The sequence below is a fragment of the Lampetra planeri genome, chromosome 20 (assembly GCF_965212315.1).
Source record: "Lampetra planeri chromosome 20, kcLamPlan1.2.h2, whole genome shotgun sequence".
Taxonomy (NCBI): Eukaryota; Metazoa; Chordata; class Hyperoartia; order Petromyzontiformes; family Petromyzontidae; genus Lampetra; species Lampetra planeri.
The window spans coordinates 10743514-10763346 of NC_136126.1; the positions used below are offsets into that span (position 1 = coordinate 10743514).

At 46.7% G+C, this 19833-nt stretch overlaps 1 protein-coding gene across 1 annotated transcript in view; it reads right to left on the reverse strand.

Annotated features, from left to right (window-relative positions):
• CHAT (choline O-acetyltransferase) overlaps window positions 1-19833 on the reverse strand; it is a 35064-nt gene that overhangs the window by 10212 nt on the left and 5019 nt on the right. Inside the window, exons 3-10 of the mRNA XM_078603674.1 lie at window positions 18989-19107; window positions 17470-17523; window positions 16354-16534; window positions 10404-10581; window positions 8738-8907; window positions 7550-7650; window positions 3865-3996; window positions 3197-3319 (exon numbers count right to left, since the gene is read on the reverse strand). Coding sequence (XP_078459800.1) covers window positions 3197-3319; window positions 3865-3996; window positions 7550-7650; window positions 8738-8907; window positions 10404-10581; window positions 16354-16534; window positions 17470-17523; window positions 18989-19107 — 1058 coding nt within the window. The remainder of the gene's footprint in view (window positions 1-3196; window positions 3320-3864; window positions 3997-7549; window positions 7651-8737; window positions 8908-10403; window positions 10582-16353; window positions 16535-17469; window positions 17524-18988; window positions 19108-19833) is intronic.

Consider the following 19833-nt stretch of genomic DNA (forward strand, 5'->3'; position numbering starts at 1 on the left):
GGCACGGTCTTCCCAGTGCTTAGAACAATGACATCAGCAAGGGCCTCTTGATTGAAGTCTGAGTTGACCTAGGGAAGGCCCAGGACTGGGTCAGATTCTACTCACCACTTATATCGGACGTAGCCAGGATGAATGTCAGTTGTTCCCTGGATCATTCAGAGGATGATCAATCTGACAATAGTTTGGCATCTATATAGGTTCTCTACCCATATAGGACTTCTATTGCTAGAAGCATTTCTCTTTGTTTGACGAGGTGCAAGTTCTAGTAAGCTTAATTAAACATTGAATCCCATCATATCCCAAGGACAGCTGTTATTTTACCATAAAAGAGTGCAGATGCTTTCATATTCCAGATTCGGGCTAAGACACTGGCACATAATAGTCCACTATTGCATACGATGATACCATAAAGAGCCCTTCAAGTCCACTTAGCGGCACCTTTTCTTTAGTTTCATAAATTCCGAGAATATCACCATACCAGGTGTCGAACTGTCACGTCCATACAAAGTGGACCTATAAACTCTGAACTGTTTTTTAATTATTACTTTAGCAGGTAAGGCCCATTGAGCTATATCGCTCTTTTTCAGAGGCGACCTGGCCACAAATGATAGCTCAACAAAACGGCTTATCAGCGCAGCCACATACTCTAAAGTCTAAACGTGTGACGTTGATTCTAAATGTGAAGGGAAAAATCGGAGGACCCGGGGAAAATCCACAAGACCACAGGGAGAGAGCGAGAAATGCAAACTCAGAGATACAGTAGGCGTCGGGGTCGGGATCGAACCCACGACCTCCTGTATACCTGGCAAGGTAGTTAACATCTCCTAGCCACCACGGTTCATTAGGCTCTGTCAGAACTGGCCGAGCGTGGTGTCTAACGAACCGTCCGGCGCTGTGGTCAAAGCACAAACTCACCTAGGAAGATCACGAATGAAGATCGTTACGAGTTCAAAGGTTAACTCATCCCTCTGGAATAAAAAAAATGCATTGTCCTATCCTTCACCCTTCCCCTTCTCTTATATGGTTCAGTTGCGTTGGGATCATTTCTGTGAACTGCGTCGCCTGCGTGAGTGAGCTATGCAACGCGCTGTAACGAGCTCGCATTTTGTAACAATAAAAAAAATAATGCACCGTGGGCCACCACCGACACAGGAATGCCGACAGCGATGGGAACCGCCCCACGGGGTCGGTGGAGCAGGGAGACACTTTGACTGAACCATGCCCATTTGATTCCGCTCTAAACGGCGTCATAAAATGCACCAAAACAACACCAAAGTACTATTCGCTAATAAGATTGAACATTTTGGCAGCACCTTTGACAACAGGGGTGTTATTTTTCAATAGCCTTTTTCCATTTTGATTTTTCTTCTTTATTTAAAGCGATTGACTTTACCAAGCACTACACGACAAGAGAAGGATCGATTTTGCACGCCAGCCGTTTCCTTCCGCAACTCTGATGTGTGGGCGTGGGCGAGTTTTTTTTTGGCGAGGAAATGTGCGGTGGAGCTGCTGAGTGTATGGTCATGCGATGTGCATGCATGCACGCATTGTGCATGTGGGTATTTATCCAGCGGAGGAGGCTGGTGAAGGACGTTGCTACTGGGCAGCAACAACGGTTGGCAGAGGAGCGACGCTCACAATGCGGAGCGCCAGGTGGATAAAATACAGGAAGCTGGTACCGTAAGGAGCACAAGTGGTCTACCAGTCATGTCAGTTAGTCAATCCATAACAACTGGGTCTGTCCTGTGACCTCCTGCCAGCGAGCCTTCAACACTTTGTGAACTCAAAGTGTACCTAGCCTGACACAAGTGATGTGGCGACATCACCGTCACATAGTGGTGAAAGGCAGTTGTTATTATTTGGTGGAACGGTGGTTGCAGTGGTTCTTGCACTGTGCTACGATCTGGGTTCAATTGCCTGCTCCGGCGAGTGATATCTGATTATGCCCTGGGTAGCCCCTTCACCAACCATCACGGAGCAGCGGAGTGAAGTCGGGTCATATCATGAAACTGTTACAATCCTCAAATGCGTTTCCGGTACCATTTTCCACAATTGCGTATCTCGTCATTGTTTGCGGTGACATTCCAAAACCAGTAAACGTTATCTCATCTGAGCGCGGTCTTGCGTGACGCGTCTTAGGAGGTGCACAAAACATGCTGTTGAATAATCTGAATATGATGAACCCACGACCGCGCCCTCGCCTCCGCCGTCTCAACGTGGCCCTTTCCCCTTCTCCACCAGCCGTGCTCCTCGAAAGCGCAGCAGCCGCCCTCCCTCCCTCCCTCCCTCCCCCAGGCCTCCTTCGTCTCCCCTCCTCTCGCTCCAGAGCCACCCTCTCTCCCCTCCTCGTTCACGCCTCTCTCCTTTATCGCCCCCCCCACCCACCGCCGTCTTAATCTCCTGCCTTTGTTCCAGGTCTTTATTTTAGTTCTTAGCCTTTGAAGGGGCTCTAACGGGATATCCAGCAATGGGCTACGATTTAGATGTGACGGGGCTGTTGAGTAACTGGGTTATTTCACCCCCATATACTGCTCTTGCATCAGTCGCGACAGTCAACAAATCCCACGACTGATTGACGTGGAGTGGCAGCGGATTGACAAAGGGCAAATATTTGCATTGCATTCACAATTATTAGAATGCGTATATTTGTTTAGGGCGGTGATGCAGTGGTGTGAGGCACTGCAGAAGGGTCCACTCAATCTAGTTGAAATTCCCGGCCTGGCACATCAGTGGCACATGGCATCTAATCACTCTTGCTGTGCCTTCTCAGCACGCATAGCTGCTTATTAACAGCAATTAATTTTATACACTGACACAGCATCATATATTTTCCTTTGTAAGCAAATATATGAACGTTCAGAGTAGCAAAAAAAAAATCCAAAGTGTTTCCCCGCTCAGGGGTTTGAGCAGTGACGCAGTGCCTAACGCACTGCGGAGTAAACCCCACAGACCTGAGTTCGATGTCCGGCCATGGCCAGCATCAGTGGTGAGTTGCATCTGAACTGGTCCTGGACAACCGCCAACTTCGCCGACCTGCACTGACCAGGGTGGATGAACTATGCTTCAATAATCCCCACGACTGACAAAACGGTGTGGAGCGGGCCCTTCTTCCACCGTAACCCTACGATTGTTATCATCGCCATCGACTAAGAGACACCGACCACAATGCAAGTGTGCGCGTGTGCGTGTCACCCACTTGTAGTGGGCCAGTTGCAGGGCCACCTGCACGTAGGCGTCGGGGCTCATGCGCTGCTGCTTGATGAACTCCTTCCCGTAGCCCGAAAAGCGGTCGATGAGGAGGTCGAGATTTTCCACCACCCTGCGGGCGGCACGCACGGCACGGCACGGCACTCACTCCCCTCCCTCCGTGTCCTATAGCGGTTGTGCAACCGGCTAGTGCAGCGGTGGCATTACGCACATGCATTGCGATTATTCAGATGATATTTCTGCGATACATTTTCATGTGATAAGCCACTTGGTTGAGCTATCGTGTGGCCGTGTCGCTTCTGAAACACAAGTCAATATCTCAGTGGGCTTTGTCTGGTAGGATGGGTGATGGTTTAGTGTTATCTGTATGTTTTTGGATGATTTGTTTTCCAAATCTTATACTTTGTACAACTATCGTGGTTTTTTTTGTATAGTTTGTCATTTTATCGTCCTCACCCGTCCCTACTGGACATCTGCGAAAGAAGAGCTTCCTAGCTGATAGGATTCCTCCGGTCTGAATATTCACATTCTGTGACCTCCTGCCAGCGGGCCTTCGTCACTTCACGTAACGGCCTCAAAGTGCACCTAGCACGGCACAAGCGCCGTGGCGACGTCGCCGGCGAAACGGCCGTCGTTTGTTTGGTGTTGTTGGCTCACGAGTCGAGGTTCCGCGCCGCGAACGCCAAGTGCTCGTGAATCTCGGGGCTGAGCTTCCAGCGCAGTCGCCGCGGGGCCGGCAGCTCGCACACCGAGTCGGCGCGCAGCAGCTTCCTCTGGGACGTGTCCTTGCTGCGCGCGCAGTGGCACACAACTTCATCAATCGCGACCGTGATTTACATACAACGGTTAAACCAAAATATATATATATAACATCGCTCACATGCTACTTATTTGCAGAATCATGTCTGTTGGCAGGCCGGTGCTCTGTTACACCTTGTGCTGCACAGTGATAGCGGCCACTGTGAGGTCCCCTTGGCTGAAGTGCATTGGAACGGTTGAGATGAGATGTGAGAACTCGGCATTTAAGCAAGTGCGTTATTAATGGCAATCCTTATCCCTATGTAGCATCGAGGTGCAACCACATCTCAAGGTGGACCTTTCGATGCATGGAACGATGGATGCATCCATTCAGCAATGAAGATTGATTCTTACTTTGACTGTATATGAACCAATTAATTATTTTCACATTTATGTAAGTTATTTGTTGTTGATATGCTAATGTTATGTACTGTATTGCAAATCAAGTGAAGAAAACTGCACACATGAGACAGAAAAAAATTGCACAAATTTGGTGTAAAAAAACAAGATAATTCTTGAATTGAATCGTGACCCTGGATCGTGACATTTCATCAGACCGCTGAGGAGTAAATCATTCTCCGCGCCTAGAAACAGATTACAAGCATCAACACACTGAGAAACTTAAAATGAGTCCATATGACTGAAAAAGAGACATCTTGTCTCACTGGGCTGTTAGCTGGTTATTTAACAATAGTAATCTATTTATTGGTCTATCTGCGACACCAGAGAATGGGACACTGAGATATGAGACATTAGGCCATGGGAGACAATGCGATAACACTTTAAATTGTAATTGTCAAGTGCTGTATGGGATTTGTGCAATAGTATCACATATAACAACGAAGGCACGTGGAAATTGCTCTATGATCTTTAACATCTACTTCCCTGTAAAAAAAAGTATCCAGTACTTTTCATCTGCAGGTATTCATGAGTGACTGGCAGAACTGACCTATCAACTCATTGTATACCAGGTACTAACTAATTTTAAGGCGGAGTTAACCCCAGGGGAGGCCCAGGCCAGGTTAACATACCAATTGTCACCGATACAAACGTTGGCACGAATGCGGAGGTTGATTTATAACAGAAAACAACTGTTCCTGCGTGTCTTCCCACTTAATTATAAACTAGTTAAGAGGTGGCCCATTGGCTCATGGGACTAATCACAGTGTTAGAGCACTGAGCGAGCACCGATGATTCCATCGGTCCCAATCCAGGTTTCAGCCGCCTGTGATTAAATCAAAACAAACATTAGCATTGACGTATAGAATATGAATAACAAATGACATAATTAGTTCTTTGTATTCTCCACAGCAACGCAGATAATTATTTTGAATTGCGTGTCATGTAATTTCGCGTCGAACTGTGACGCTAGATGGTAAGCGGAGGGCCCTGTAAGATCGGCAGGTCACCAGCATTGTCAATTTGAGCAAGCCTGACTCTGCTGATGGGACAATGAATGTCAAAACCGGTCCAGAGTTTGCTTGTTTAGAAACAACGCTGCTGAAATTACCCACTCCCCAGAGGGCCGTGCGGCTGATGAGTTGGTACGAAATGCTTGGTTTTTTGTACGTAGAGTGACGGATTACATGTAAAGGAGGATACGTTGTCTGTTTATTACTGAGTGATTCAATTAGGCTCTCATGTGTAATAAGTTAACGGTCTGAGCCCAGTCACCCGGTGATTGTTTATTACGTAAACAAGCCCCGGATACTTAAAACATCAATTCCTCCACTGGCATGCAATGAGCAATCTTTACAGTGCTCGAAAAGGTGCACCACCTAGAGTCAGATAAGAGGTCAATTGAAGTGACTTCAGACGCAGTGAACATGGCATCATATTCCCGAAGCCATTCACTCGCGCAAAATAATGCACTGGAACGTCATGCAGAGATTTCGTAAATCACAAAGAATGCCACCGTAAGAGTTCAGTGAGCACGCCACAATAAATAAAACATCTGCTCTCGAATCTTGGACGCAGAACAAAAGGCACGTGCGCGCTGAAGAACAAAACCCCGCCTGCCTCCGCGCGCCCACTCCGAGCTAACAACAAACGCGCTCATCGATCTCCAGCTTTAATGTTTACAACTGCAGCATCCGAGAGGTTAAAAGGTCAGAGGAGCAGATGGTTTGGCCCAAGGGATGGCTCCTGGTTCCCCTTTGACCAGGCTCTGCCTTGTGTTTTCCCCAGTTTTTAGGTAAATGGCACAGGTGGTCCAACATCTCATGGGATCCTGGGGCTGATTATATGAATGCATATGTTGTTGTAGGAAATTAATGATTATTGACCACCAGCAATCAGATGGATTTCCACGCATCAGGGTCTGGTTTATTTCAACAATCAATAATGTTTGTCTTAAATTTCGATTTAAAGCTTTCGTGACTGCAGGGATTCATCTGCTTGGTTCTTTCGGTAAAGTCACGTAGAAGGGAAATAATAAAAAAAAATTAAATAAAACATAATAAAATACAATTCTCACGACGTTTCGGCCACAACGCAAGCAGCCGTCCTCAGGTGAAGAACAGGCCTGTTGGAAAGACAGCGTCTGAATGAGCACCACCACGCTTGGAAGCGTATTTTTAAGCTGGGTTAGAGGGGGAAGGGGCGCCTTGACAAAGTAATTTGCATATCAAGAGGAATTTAGCATATTTATGGAAAATACAGATGTGGGATTAGTCACTACTTGTGACTAATCGCTGCTGCAGCTCCTTACTATTAAAATTCCTTCCCTTTATTACTGCTAACCCTACTCCCTCCCTTTGATGCTGCTACTCCTACATAATGCACGGGCATAATATGACTTTGAGACCCCCCCCCCACCTCCTAGCGCAGCGGCATTGCAGGCGACTCGGGGCCCAGTTGGCCACAAGGCGGCCCCGAATCAAGATAAACAGGTAAATAATTGTACATTTTGTGGGTTTATTCTCCAGCACACCGGTGTACTGTACTAGTAACGAATTGGCATGTTTTGTTTACGTGACAAATATTACGAATTGGCTGTGTTGGGTGGTGGCGGGTTTAACGACACATTTATATTTACGCAATCAAACCTAAACACCTCTATTATAAAAGTAAATAATCTTAAGAAATTTAATTAAAAAAATATATTTCAACAATTAACCATGATTTAAAAAAAAAATTGTTACAAATGAAAAAATAATATTTCCTAAAAATACACAGCATAAAGTCTCATAGCGCTCAATATAGTAGTGCTACTGGTTTTTTTTTTACTCAACACCAGACTTTTTTGCTAACTGACATGGGCATGAAAAAAAGATGCATGATAACTTAATTTTGAGTATTGTACCTTTAAATCTCACTTTATTAATAATGTCACTGTGAGACTGTCTTCCTCGAAACCCAATACACGGGTGCAACTAAAATAAAATAAATAGTTACAGGCTACGTATTATTGTATGCTGGTTAAAAACATCCGTAGCTATTTCAGTAAAAGCGAGTCGTAGGAGGGAGAGGGGAGGGAGGGCCCACAGTCGCATCCCGCATCGCCCCCGTTTGAAAGATGTCGTTGTGCCCCTGGGCGACTCACATGTAGGAGAGCAGATGCTCCACACATTGCACAACGGCAATGCCCTCCGCCGGTGAGTGTTCGTACACCAATCCGCACGCTCCATCCCGGCCCACGATGAACTGCCCACAAAACACACGCCGGCGATGATGTTCACATGCTGCAAGCAGGTGGAAATTAATTTAAGGGTAAGTCGACCTAGTGGAGGCCCAGAACAGGCTCAGATGTCACTGTCAGCTGAGGTTGTGCACGATCATTTGTCATGTGTGCATGTATGAGAGAGCGAGCGAGAAAGCGTGAGAGGGCTGTGTGATTGAGCGGAGAGAGAGGGTGTGTAAGTGATTTTGAATGTGCCTGGAAGAAGGCACAGTCTATACGGGGGATCTTGCACTGTGGTTCTTCATGCCTGGCAAGGGTTAAGTTTGATGTTTTATTACTTTATTTTAAAATTATATACCAGTCTTTTTTTTGTTTAAAGCTGTTCAAGAGTGGAAGATCTGGGGGCCAAAACGTGTCTCAGCTTAGAACATGTGAGTCGGCGGGAAAACGACAATCATATTCTTAGTGCTTTCGGTAAAGTCGGAAAGGCAGCGTCTGAATTCAGACGCTGTCTTTCCTGTTCTTCACCTGAGGACGGCTGCTTGAAGTTGTGGCGGAAATGTCGTGAGAATTGTATTTTATTATGTTTTATTTATATTATTTATATTATTTCCCTTCTACGTGACTTCATCGAAAGAACCAAGAAGATGAATCCCTGCAGTCACGAAAGCTTTAAATCGAAATTCAACCCATCCAGCTGTGATATAAAAACTCGTGGTGTTCCGGCTAGAAAGTCACGCACTTTCATCACAATGAAACGGAGCCCCTACTTAATCGAGGGTAGCAGGAGTTGGAGCATCGTTTGTCGGCAAAAGACAAAGACACCCCGTATAGCTTTGAACAGACTGTTGGGGAAAGTGCCGTTAGCGAGCACCTCTGAATGCCGGCACCGCACACGAGGGGGTGGGTGGCCAGCACCACGCCCCGAGTGGCGATGTTCACACTCAACGCACCAGGTACTTATTTGAGGCTGAGTCGACCTAGAGGAGGCCCGGGACCGGTTCAGATATCCGTCACTGGCGTTGGCCGTGAGCGGGAATCGAACTCGGGACGCCGGGGTTCGTAGCGCGGCGTAGCGCTAACTGCTGTGGGGGGGGGGGGGGGTAGCACCTGCATGGGTTTGTCGAACCAGCGGTTGCCGCTGTTGGCGCGCGCTCCCCCTCCGTGCAGCATGTTCTCCGCCAGGGCCACGTCCGTGAGCGGGCGATTCATGGCGCCGTCCAGGCACAGGAGGAAGATGCAGCGCTCGATCGCGTCCAGCGAGTCTCGATTGGTCGAATCTGTCGGGTTTAAACAAAAAAAAAACAAGAGGGGGGGGGGGTGGGGGAGATCACTGAACTATAATAGAGAACGGCAGTGGTGTGGGGGGTTTGCCGGCGTTGTGCGACGAACCCGCTGACCCGAGTTCAATTTTGCGGCCGTGGCTAATATCCATGGTGGGTAATATCGAATTCGGTCTTCGCCTCCTCGCACTGACCAACACGGTGAAGTATGGTCAGAGTTACTGTAAAACAACTGACGCGTGTGTGGGGAGGCCTTTATCCAGCTGTTGTGGATTGACAAAGAGCCGAACATCATTCGCTTCGACTCTAACAATCAATGTGAACGATGCCATCACACCTGGCAATCGCAGTCTTCCTTTCGCCAGCTCCTGCAACTGTTGCGCAGTCAACACGTGGAGCGAGGACTGACCCCACCGTCATCCATCGCCACCCTTTAGGCCTGACCTTTGGCTGCTGACCTTTGGCTGCCACTGTGATGCCTGTCTCGATAACCTGCCATCCTACATCCAGCAGGCGCGTTGTGCCCATCGCAGCCTCCGATTTAGCAATGCTCCACTCCATTCTGAACTTCTAAGTAGCTCGCCCTATCCTTCCACGAAATCCCCGTAATCGTCCGCATGCACCGACAGTCAAAGCTCAGAAGGTTTACGCGAACACATTTTCCAATGGTGTTTGCGTACGATGCGAATAAAGTTGGACATACGTACATGCCTCTGTGTCTTTGTCTTTCTTCATGTCAGCGTTCTCTATGTATTCGATACCTGTCAACCAATACGATTTACCCGCATTCTTGTACAGGGAAATTGAGTTTTCAGGTCCATACGGCGTACAGCCGTTTCAATACGGGGCAAAAATATAAATTGTTTGTGTTTCTCCCTTGTAATGGGACTTTGTAGAATGAACGTTGAGATTTATTTGGGCACTGGGTGACCAGTAAGGTCTGAATTGGTCTGTAATACGGTAGGGCACTGACAATGGCTTGACAGGTCATGGTATTCCCTTGTGTCTGTCGCTTTGTCTCCCTGCATTGCTGCATCTCACCTGGCACAAGCGCCGGGCTGACGTCACCGACAATGAGTGTCGAACGTTGGTTCTGATTGCTGCATCTGTCTTTGTGTGTCTGCGTCTATCTCTGTCTTGCCCTGCGCCTCCGTCTGCATTTGTCTCTCTGTCTACACTCTGTAGCCGCACTCTGTATAGTGCCCCAGTTAGCGGCGAGACAGCTCTGTCGTTATATTGTCAGTGGGAGAGTTTATCATTCGAACCGGGTATATTTTTCAGATCAAAGCAACAGCGATACACTGCAATTGGGCAGTTTGTATATCTGCGTCTATCTCTGTCGTTCCCTGCGTCTCCACCTGCATCCGTTCAGAATAATGCTGAACCTCTCTAATAACACACACACACACGTACGCAGTACTGAACGTGTACACTCATAAAAACACACACACACACGCGCACAGCAAAGGCGGTGTGGGCCGTGGCACACGAACCTCTGACCAGGCATCTGCGCGCGGCTGCCCACGTGCTGCGCCCGTCGGTGGTGAGGAGGCCGATGGGAGGAGTTGGCACCTTGTCCGCCTCGGCCAGCTTCAAGATCTTCCCCAGCTGCGTGAAGAGGTCCGTCTCGCTCAGGCGTCGGAAGTTGATGACGACGTCCAGCACGAAGAACTGCGCGAGAAATCGTGCGGGAAAGGGGGTGATGACCTTCTCTGGCTCTTTTCTTTTAGTCTCTGTTCTCTCGCTCCGTGGCTAATTCTCAGTGGCGTAGTGACGACATTGTCAACTCAGCGGGTGCGGCAATCGGCCAGGTGGAGCCCCAATACTCGATTTGTCTCGCACGGTCGCACCCAGGCGATTATCTATAGCGGCTACTCTTGCCTCATCACATCGTCGTCACGGTCTCGAACACTTCACGCTTTAGGGGCGCTCCGTCTCCACACAACGCAGCCACTACAGCTCTGCTTGTTTTACCTGGTTACCACTGTGGTGATGACAACGAAGTAGAAACAAACATGCCAAGCGCAATGTGGGAAAGCCAAACGTTATTGCTCGAATTAATTTAAAGTAAAACGTGTAAACATAAGTGATAGTAATTTAATTTAAAAAAACACATTTAAATTGCGTTTTAAATAAGTTATTTCACACTTCTTGGTTCTTTCGGTAAAGTCACGTAGAAGGGAAGTAATAAAATAATAAAAATAAAACATAATAAAACAATTCTCACGACGTTTCGGCCACAACGCAAGCAGTCGTCCTCAGGTGAAGACCAGGTCTGTCGGGGAGACAGCTGCTTGCGTTGTGGCCGAAACGTCGTGAGAATTATTTTATCATGTTTTATTTTTATTATTTTATTACTTCCCTTCTACGTAACTTTACCGAAAGAACCAAGAAGATGAACCCCTGCAGTCACGAAAGCTTTAAATCGAATTTTATTTCACACTGTTGTTGAAAACATATCTCCTGTTGGTTGTCATGGGGGCCTCAACTCGTAGTTACGCCGCTGCCAGTGTGAGATCTCCACCTCCGCCCGCAGCCAAAGCCTCGACTCCTCCACCGCGGAAACTCTCGCCCACGTAGCTCGACAGGGCTCGCGAAATGCCAAGAGTCCAGAGCACTGCGATGGCACCGCTGACTTTCTGAGTCTGAATGTGGGTTTCAGCTGCCCATGATTGAATCCGTTTTAAGTGAGCACATTGCATCAGTCCTCTTATCTCTTTATTGGCTACCTGTCAAATTCGGAGTGGATTTTAAGATACTGATATTAACCTATAAGGCTTTAAAAGGGCTCACCCCACATTACTTGCAGGAACTGATACATTTATATATTCCGTCAAAATCCTTAAGATATTTTGATCTACAACTGCTCAGCACTGCCAGGTGTAGGTTGCGCTCTTTTGACGATCGGGCTTTTGTTAATGTGGAACCCAAGCTATGGAACGCCACTTGAAATCAGGCAATCAGTGTCGCCAGACATATTTGTCTGCTTTGAAACCCCATCTTTTTAAAGTGGCCTTCCCTCTTTAGTTTGGTCGGTTGCCTCTGGTTCTGTTTTTGTTTCCTGCTTTTCATGCATTGCGATCCTAGGATGGAATGCGCATGATAGATTTGAATTATTATTAAATGCAGCGAGCTGGTTGGTCGCGGCCCAGTCTGCAATGACTGCACGATAAATCCTTGAATCACAATGTGGTTTTTCACTGAAGTCAGCACATTCCAATTCCGACATATACACATTTTGGATTTCTCTTTGCGCGATTAACACTTTTTTGCAGCACTTAAGTGTTAAACAATTTATAAATTACTTCAAACATGCTGGAATATAAGAATGTCAGTTTAACACGTAGGCTTTCGCGACCAATATTATTCATAATAAAGGTTTTTGGGTTAGATCGCGTTATTTATTAATGTGTCGCAACCCTCCACCACCCGACACGGCCAATCAGTAAAAAATGTGTCACGTTGACAAAAGACATTTGTATATGAATAACGCGATCTAACCCAAACACCTTTGTTATGAATCTAAGAATGTATTTTTTCGTGCAATGAAACCATCAGCACATTAAAAAAAAACATTTCACTTCTCACCTTGAGTATAAGAGCTGCCACCCCTGGTATTATTAGAGTCCATCATGGTAAATACCATCATGTAATCACATTGCTCCTTCTGTCAGATCACTGAGACTATTTGGCAACTGATACCCTGTCCATCGATGTCTGCTCTTTCAGTCTTCTCAGCGTCACCGCCAGTCTGGCTTTAGGTCACCCCCTGGTTCAATGACATCTGGATGCCACTGCCAGGCCCTGTCCCGGTACTCTGCTGTCCAGCACGCGTGTCCCACCCATAACCTCTTCTTTTTCCATTACATCTACAACAATGTCCTGCCACATTTTATTCCAAACCACGTGGTTGCGCTTACCCTGCAAACTGTTTGCTATAAATTAATGGCTATGAATGAATCAATTACTTACAAAAAAGCTGAGAGTCACCTGATTTGCAATGTTTCGTTTTGTTAAAAAAATACCCCGGTATGACATTACAAGCACAATGGATTTTACTTGCAAACATTGTTGAAAATAATCACATTTAAAAATATTCTCTCACGAAACAAGATTGCTTCCACATATATCGTCCCACCAACCAGCCTGCTCTCTCGCCAATATCCCTGCTCAAAGAGATGCACCTTGCATCACGGGTCAGTTATACGAGGCTAGAGGCCTGGGGAAAAGAAAGAGCTGATAGCAACGAGACATATGCATCATCTTTGCGGGGTCGATGCAAACCCGCAACATTTGTTTCACGGAAATGTAGAAACGTTGGTCTGAATACAAAACATCCCCGCAAATGTTTGTGAATGAAGGCTTGAACGCTAATCTGCATCTGGTGCCTCCGCTGGGGCTTTTTTCTCGTAACCCAGACGAGCCAAGCATGCATCCACTGAGTCAATAGACTCGGCCATTAGGTGATTAGTTCGCTTTCATGCGGGGCCCATTACGTTGATGAGCCCCTGGTTAGGGAATGCCCACAAAGGGCTATGGGGACAATGAATCATTCATTCAATTATTTAATTAAGCGGTCGATACGATGATCAATCCATCACGCGGTCTGATAATTATAATCAATCAGAGCAAATGTAACTTGCGTATGTAACACGGTGCGATGACGTCTTGTGGGAGGATTAGGGATGCGGTACTGAAGGGAGGTTGGGAGTGGGTGGATGCGATGGTGCGGGCTACCGAGTTTTGGCAGAACAAGAGGGAGGGGGTTTTTTTGGCCAGAACGAGACCTCTTTAATCATAAAATAAAAAAATCAGGACATTGTGCGTTGTATTGCTGCCACATAGGATGTTTGTCCTGCAGTGCTCGTGTTGTATGCTTTCACCCGTAACATGAATTGTATTTAACGATACCAAAGTGCAATTGAAACCAGTCCAGGGTTTTGAAAAACTAAGCAAATTATACTACGATACATTGACGTGGAAGTCAAAACACAAATGGAAAACAACTGGTAACACTGAGACAAGTTTACCTCCAAATGCTAAGCTTCTTCATTGCGAAATTATTAATTTATTGGGTAAAAAGTTTGGATGCAGGCCGATGCTATCGTTCCCTGCAGAGACGTCAAATGAAGTGCAACTGGTCGACGCTACACGAGAGAGTCCGAGTGGAACGTGGGAACGTGGGAAGAGAGTATAGCCTCAATAGACTGTTGGGGCAAAAGCTGTTAGCGATGGGGTGGGTGACAGGCACCACGCCCGACCGCCTTTGTCTCCACAGTGGCGATGTTTGTACACACCGCACCAGGTACTTAATTGAGGCTGAGTCGACCTAGGGGCTGCCCAGGACCGGTTCAGATAATCGTCATAGGCGCAGCTCCTCACAGGAAGCGTGCTCTTCCCCCTGACACAAGCATGAGCTGAGTCATCTGCTCTTCCCGCAAAGTCAACTACACGGTGAAGCAACCACGCAACTTCCACAATCATCATCCACAGCCACTGTAGCAATGCCGAGTGACTCGATGCGTCGGTGCTCGTGAGCGATCTCCGTTCATAACGATGTGAGCCGCGTGAACTTGCTGACATCACGGTGCGTGGGTTGCGCGGGCTCTCCATGTTAGTCTGCGGAGCCCAGCGCATAAGAATGGAATATTAACCCCAACACATTCCTGCAGAGGGAGCTGGTAGGAACGTTGGGTTGCTCGGTCAATGGCCAGGGTCAACAGCGGCGTGGTGTATTCCGCAAATATGCCCGACTGTGAGGGCGGGCACAAGCCGGCGTGAGGAGGTTAAACGTTGAGTTTTATAAGGGCACCACGGGGTGACCAGCCCCTCCCCACCCAGCCCCACCCCTCCCACCGCCCACCCAGCCCCACCCTCCCTACCCAGCACCTCCCCACCCTCCCCACCCAGCCCCTCCCCACCCTCCCCACCCAGCCACTCCCCACCCTCCCCTCCTCACCCAGCCCCACCCTCCCCACCCAGCCCCTCCTCATCCTCCCCTCCCCATCCAGCCCCTCCCTCCCCACCCAGCCCCTCCCTGCACGACGGACGGACACAATAATCCCCTGTGGGCTGGTGGAACCAGTGGGTTCCTGCCAGTATAATGATGTCATGACTACACTCGAGCCAGGAGCCAGAGTTTGAGCTGGATGGCAATTGTGTTCGCTACATATATATGTGAACTGCCAAATTGCAGTTGTTGCTTTGATATGCAAAACATATATCCATTTTGAATGCTAAACTCTCCCACTGACAATAGAAGGACAGAGCTGTCTCAACACCAAACTGGGGCAACGATACAGAGTGGGGCGAAAGGGAGACAATGGGGTTAGACAGAGAGACACATGCAGATGGAGGCGCAGGGCAAGACAGAGGTTGACGCAGATACACAAACACAGATGCAGCAATCAGAACCGCCGTTCGCCACTCATTGTCAGTGACGTCGGGGGCGCTTGTGCCAGGCTAGATGCAGCAATGCAGACAAATATAAGTACATAGAGAAATACTGACAGAGAGATAAACATGGGGGAAACACAGAGGCGTATATGTATGTTGAACTTCTTTCGCACCGTATGTAGCCAACCGTGCTCATCGGAGTTGCGAGGGAAGGACAACAAACTTATCACAATAAAGCACTTCTAAAGAAATAAGTTTTCAATGTAGACGTACAAGTGCATAGCTCAATGGCTTCCTAATATCGAAAGGAAGAGCGTTCCAGACGGCCGCAGAAACGCATCTGGAAACGGGCGATGTGGTGACCGACTTTGTTCGGTGGTCAGCCAAAATCCGCTGCTGCTGCGAGCATGACCGGGGTTCGCGTGATGGTTTATGCTCTTTGACGAGATCAGCAGCAAGGTATTGTGGTTCATTTGTGGCAAGCACTTTGTGTGTGTGTGTGTAATAGAGCGCATGGACAAAGACACGGACATAACAAGAGAGACGCGGAGACCCAGAGAGAGAAGCAGATACAATGATGCGTGGACAAGCAGTGCCGGATTATCCTAGTAGCAAAAGTAGCTACAGATGCTACGGGCTCCGCATTTTCAAGGGCCCCGCGCTAAATGCTTTCAAGCTATCAATTCCGTTTCAGTGATTCTGCACTTGCTCTATTACTATAGTTCTATACTTCCTTCAACTTTTATGAACGACTGGATGTTTAAGGTTAGCGATTTGTCGTATTATCTGGCTGTATAGCAAATGAAAAAATACAATTAGTTTACTATGCAAGTAAAAATGTATTTTAATATTTGCGTGCTTTTTGTTATGCAAGGCCCCTTTATAACTCTGCCACAGGCCCTGCACTAGCTTAATCCGGCTCTGCGGACAAGGATAATGTTGTGCACCCTACACAAGTGCGCGTTCACGTGCGCGTCCACGTGCGCGCTCTGCACACGGAGTTAGCAGTGAGCGCGTGCGTGTCCGCTGGCTGCGTGGGGTCATCACGTGGTTGTTGCAGGCCACGATGATGTGCTCTGGCTCCGGCATGACGGTGCTGCGTGGCGCGACCAGGGTGTCGCGCGGGTGCCCGGCTAAGCGGTACGACGAGAAGAGGCGGTAGTACTGCTCCATGCACAGCGGGTGGCCTGAGAGCTGGCCCCGCGCAAAGTCCTGCGGCAGCGCACGCCTGCGTGTGCGTGTGTGTGCGCGAATAGGAAGCGGTGGTCGTTGTTGTTGTTTTTTCAATGCACAGCGCTCTTACCTTAGCAACCCACGTTCGATTTCTGGCCACAGATAGGGTTCGAACGCATCCTGGGTCCCCTATCTAATGACCCAGCTTTTCAACTCTGGTGTTCTTGCACACGGATATGTGTTCAGTAGCTCAATGCCAGCGTGGAGGTCTGCGATCTTTGAGATGGCTTCAGAGGATATCCCTCTCGTGGCCAGACGACGTCGGCATTAGCCTTGAATGAGTAGCTGGTAAGGTGTGTGAACATAAAAAATGGGCAAACAACGGTGGTTGGGCGTGATTCTGGCCACACCAGCCCCAATGTGTTTCGTGCTGGCCTTTATATGTTCCCGCAAACGACACTTGCACCAATAGTATATATGGTTATTTGAGAGATATTTATATTGGTATAGCATTTTTAATCTACGTCCTGCATTAGGGTGTGTGTGAGCATATTTACGGGAGTGTGCGGTGTCTACGGATATTGGAGTTGACTGTGCATGGGAGTATGAATGCGAGTATGGGCAGGACAGTGGATGTATGGGTATGAGAGTATGTCTCTGTGTATATGAGCTGTGGGATTGTGAGTCTGCGTTTGTGTGTATAGGCGATACTCTGATTCGTCTTCATGAGCGGTCTTGAGCCAATTGTCGAAATTCCACATTCCAGATTAAAAAACCCACATTTCGTAATTTCGACAACCACTTGCCTACACTAAGTGATGGAGTGTCACTGGGTGGATCTTATTGATCAAGATGATGATAACAATGGTGATGATTCAACTCTGGTCAGGATTTCAACTTGATCTCATTACTGGGTGCTCTGCTGCTCCGATGACGAGCAATGTAAAACAAGACCATTTGAATCCAGCTTGGAGGTCGAAAAGAACTCACGCATCAATCACCACCTTGTAGTCCAGAATCCCTGAGATGAGCCGAGCAGCAAATCTGGACAACACACACATGGGGGCGATCCACGCCATCGTCAAGGGAACTCCTCCAATTACTGCATTGTACCTCTGTACCAGTTGGTATGAATGTTTAAATAACGAAGGGCCATCTAATAAATCTACATCAGACTCAAGCCTCCCGCAATTCGCGTGACTTCTGTGTGACCACTCCCACTCTGAATTCTTTCACTCGCCCTTCCCCCTGTGAAAACAGTCGCTGCTTTGCGCAGCTCAGTTCAACTCGCTACTTTCTTCTCTCTCTCTATCATCACCTCTCACCATCACCCTCTCATCCCCAAGACGTTTTATTTTCCATCGGCTTTATTGTTTTGTTTGTAGTGTATCGTTGTCATATTTACAATCACATTGTACTGTTACTGTTATCGTGGTGCATGATAGTAATTAATCGTTACGTTAATCATTGACTATTACTTATTAAAGCAATGGTTAACATATACATACTCTTAGGTTTTTTCGGTAAAGTCACGTAGGCAAAAAATAAAATAAAAAATTAATAAAAGTAAAATAATATAAATAAAATATTATTACTTTAGTAATTAGTAATTTTTTATTTAATTTTTTACCTACGTAACTTTATCGAAAAAACCTAAGAGGATGAATCCTTGCAGTCACGAAAGCTTCAAATCTAGAATTAACATAAACATGTTTTAAAATATATAAAAACAACATTTAATTAAATGTAAGACATTGATTTAAAACAAAAATTAATACAAGTGTGAACTACTGTTGCTTACGTAAAATTTCACATGAATTAATGTGTTTATTTAATTACTGCAACCTTCCTGATCAATCAGCAGTGTAAATGTCAGTAGTTTCGGAATAGTAATAAACATATAGCATCTATATTTCCATCCCCTTGATGCACACATCCCCTATTCTATAGGGATTCCTGCTACGTAGCTGTATTAAGATGGTATATAAACCCAACATGTATTGCTTAAAGTAGGAGTCATGCATGCATCATGGTGTATGAGGTAACAGTGGAGTTTTCCGCAAAGCCAAAGCCATATCACCGACATCATGCAGAGGAGCTGTCCTTGGTACTGAATTCCTCAATCTGGATACATTATGCATGTATCTGTGTTTTGCATTGAAGTAAAACTCGGTTTGTAGATTTACATAAGTGTGCATGTGTTTGCTCCCAATTACATGCAGATGTGAACTCGAACGATCGTACTGTTTACAGGCCTTGGTCAATTCACTGCTGAGGATAAAGGTACATCAGTGTGCAAACCACTGTACCACCAGTAAAGGAATAAATAGATAATTATATTCGGCATAAATATAGTTCACTCAATGTTGTTTATATTTCTAAATGTAAGGCCACGTGGAAAATAATTAACTCGGTATGCATTGTTTGTGTGTTTATACTGGGGGTGTGCTTGCCTGTGTATACATGCGTATATCTGTGATTGAAATGCAGTCTGTGTGCAGTTCCACACCGTAGTTGGTCAGCCTGGTCTCGGAAAAGCTGCCTTGGCAGAACCATTCCCGGGTTAGAGTTGACGGGCAATGGTACTCGATTGTCAAGATACATGTCGTTGAGCCACCACTCATACACCTGCACGCGCGCATGAAGACAAATATCCCGTTACAGCCTTAGACAGACTTTTGGGGCAAGTGATGTTAGCGAGTACGGTACACGAGGGGGTGGGTGGCCAGCACCACGGCCGACCGCCTTTGTCTCCCCAGTGGTGATACTTACACACGACACCGGATACTCACTGAAGGCTTTAAATAGGTACCCAGATATAAAATTGTCAACAAATATTTTGTAAAAACAGGTGTGGGTGCTGGACCACCCAGCTGGAACACACGCTCGCTACGTGTCTCCACCAACACGTGAACTCAGGATGAATAACAAATCTCTGAGTGTTGATTTTGGGAATTTTTTTATTACTTTCACTTAATCAATCTGTGCGTGACTGCTGAAGTAGCAATTAATTACTGTGTACACACACACGTGACCTGCTTGCCCTGTTTATGGGGATTGACACACAATCAATGTGATTAACACCGAGTTAATTGCAATTTAATGGGCATGCTAACAAGCGCAGTTCTGCTGACTAATTATGTTATGAGAGTCAAAGAGAGCGAATTATGGATATGGCAAAACAAAGCTAATGACGCAGGCTGCTTTCATTAGTTATCATCTGTAGAATCACAATTGAATGGCCTTTTAAAAGAACATGAGGGACAATAAATAAGTGGCTATATTTGCGAAAAATATTCAAATTGTGAGATACTTTGTGTACATTCCTTAGTTTCAATGAGAAACCAAATTGTG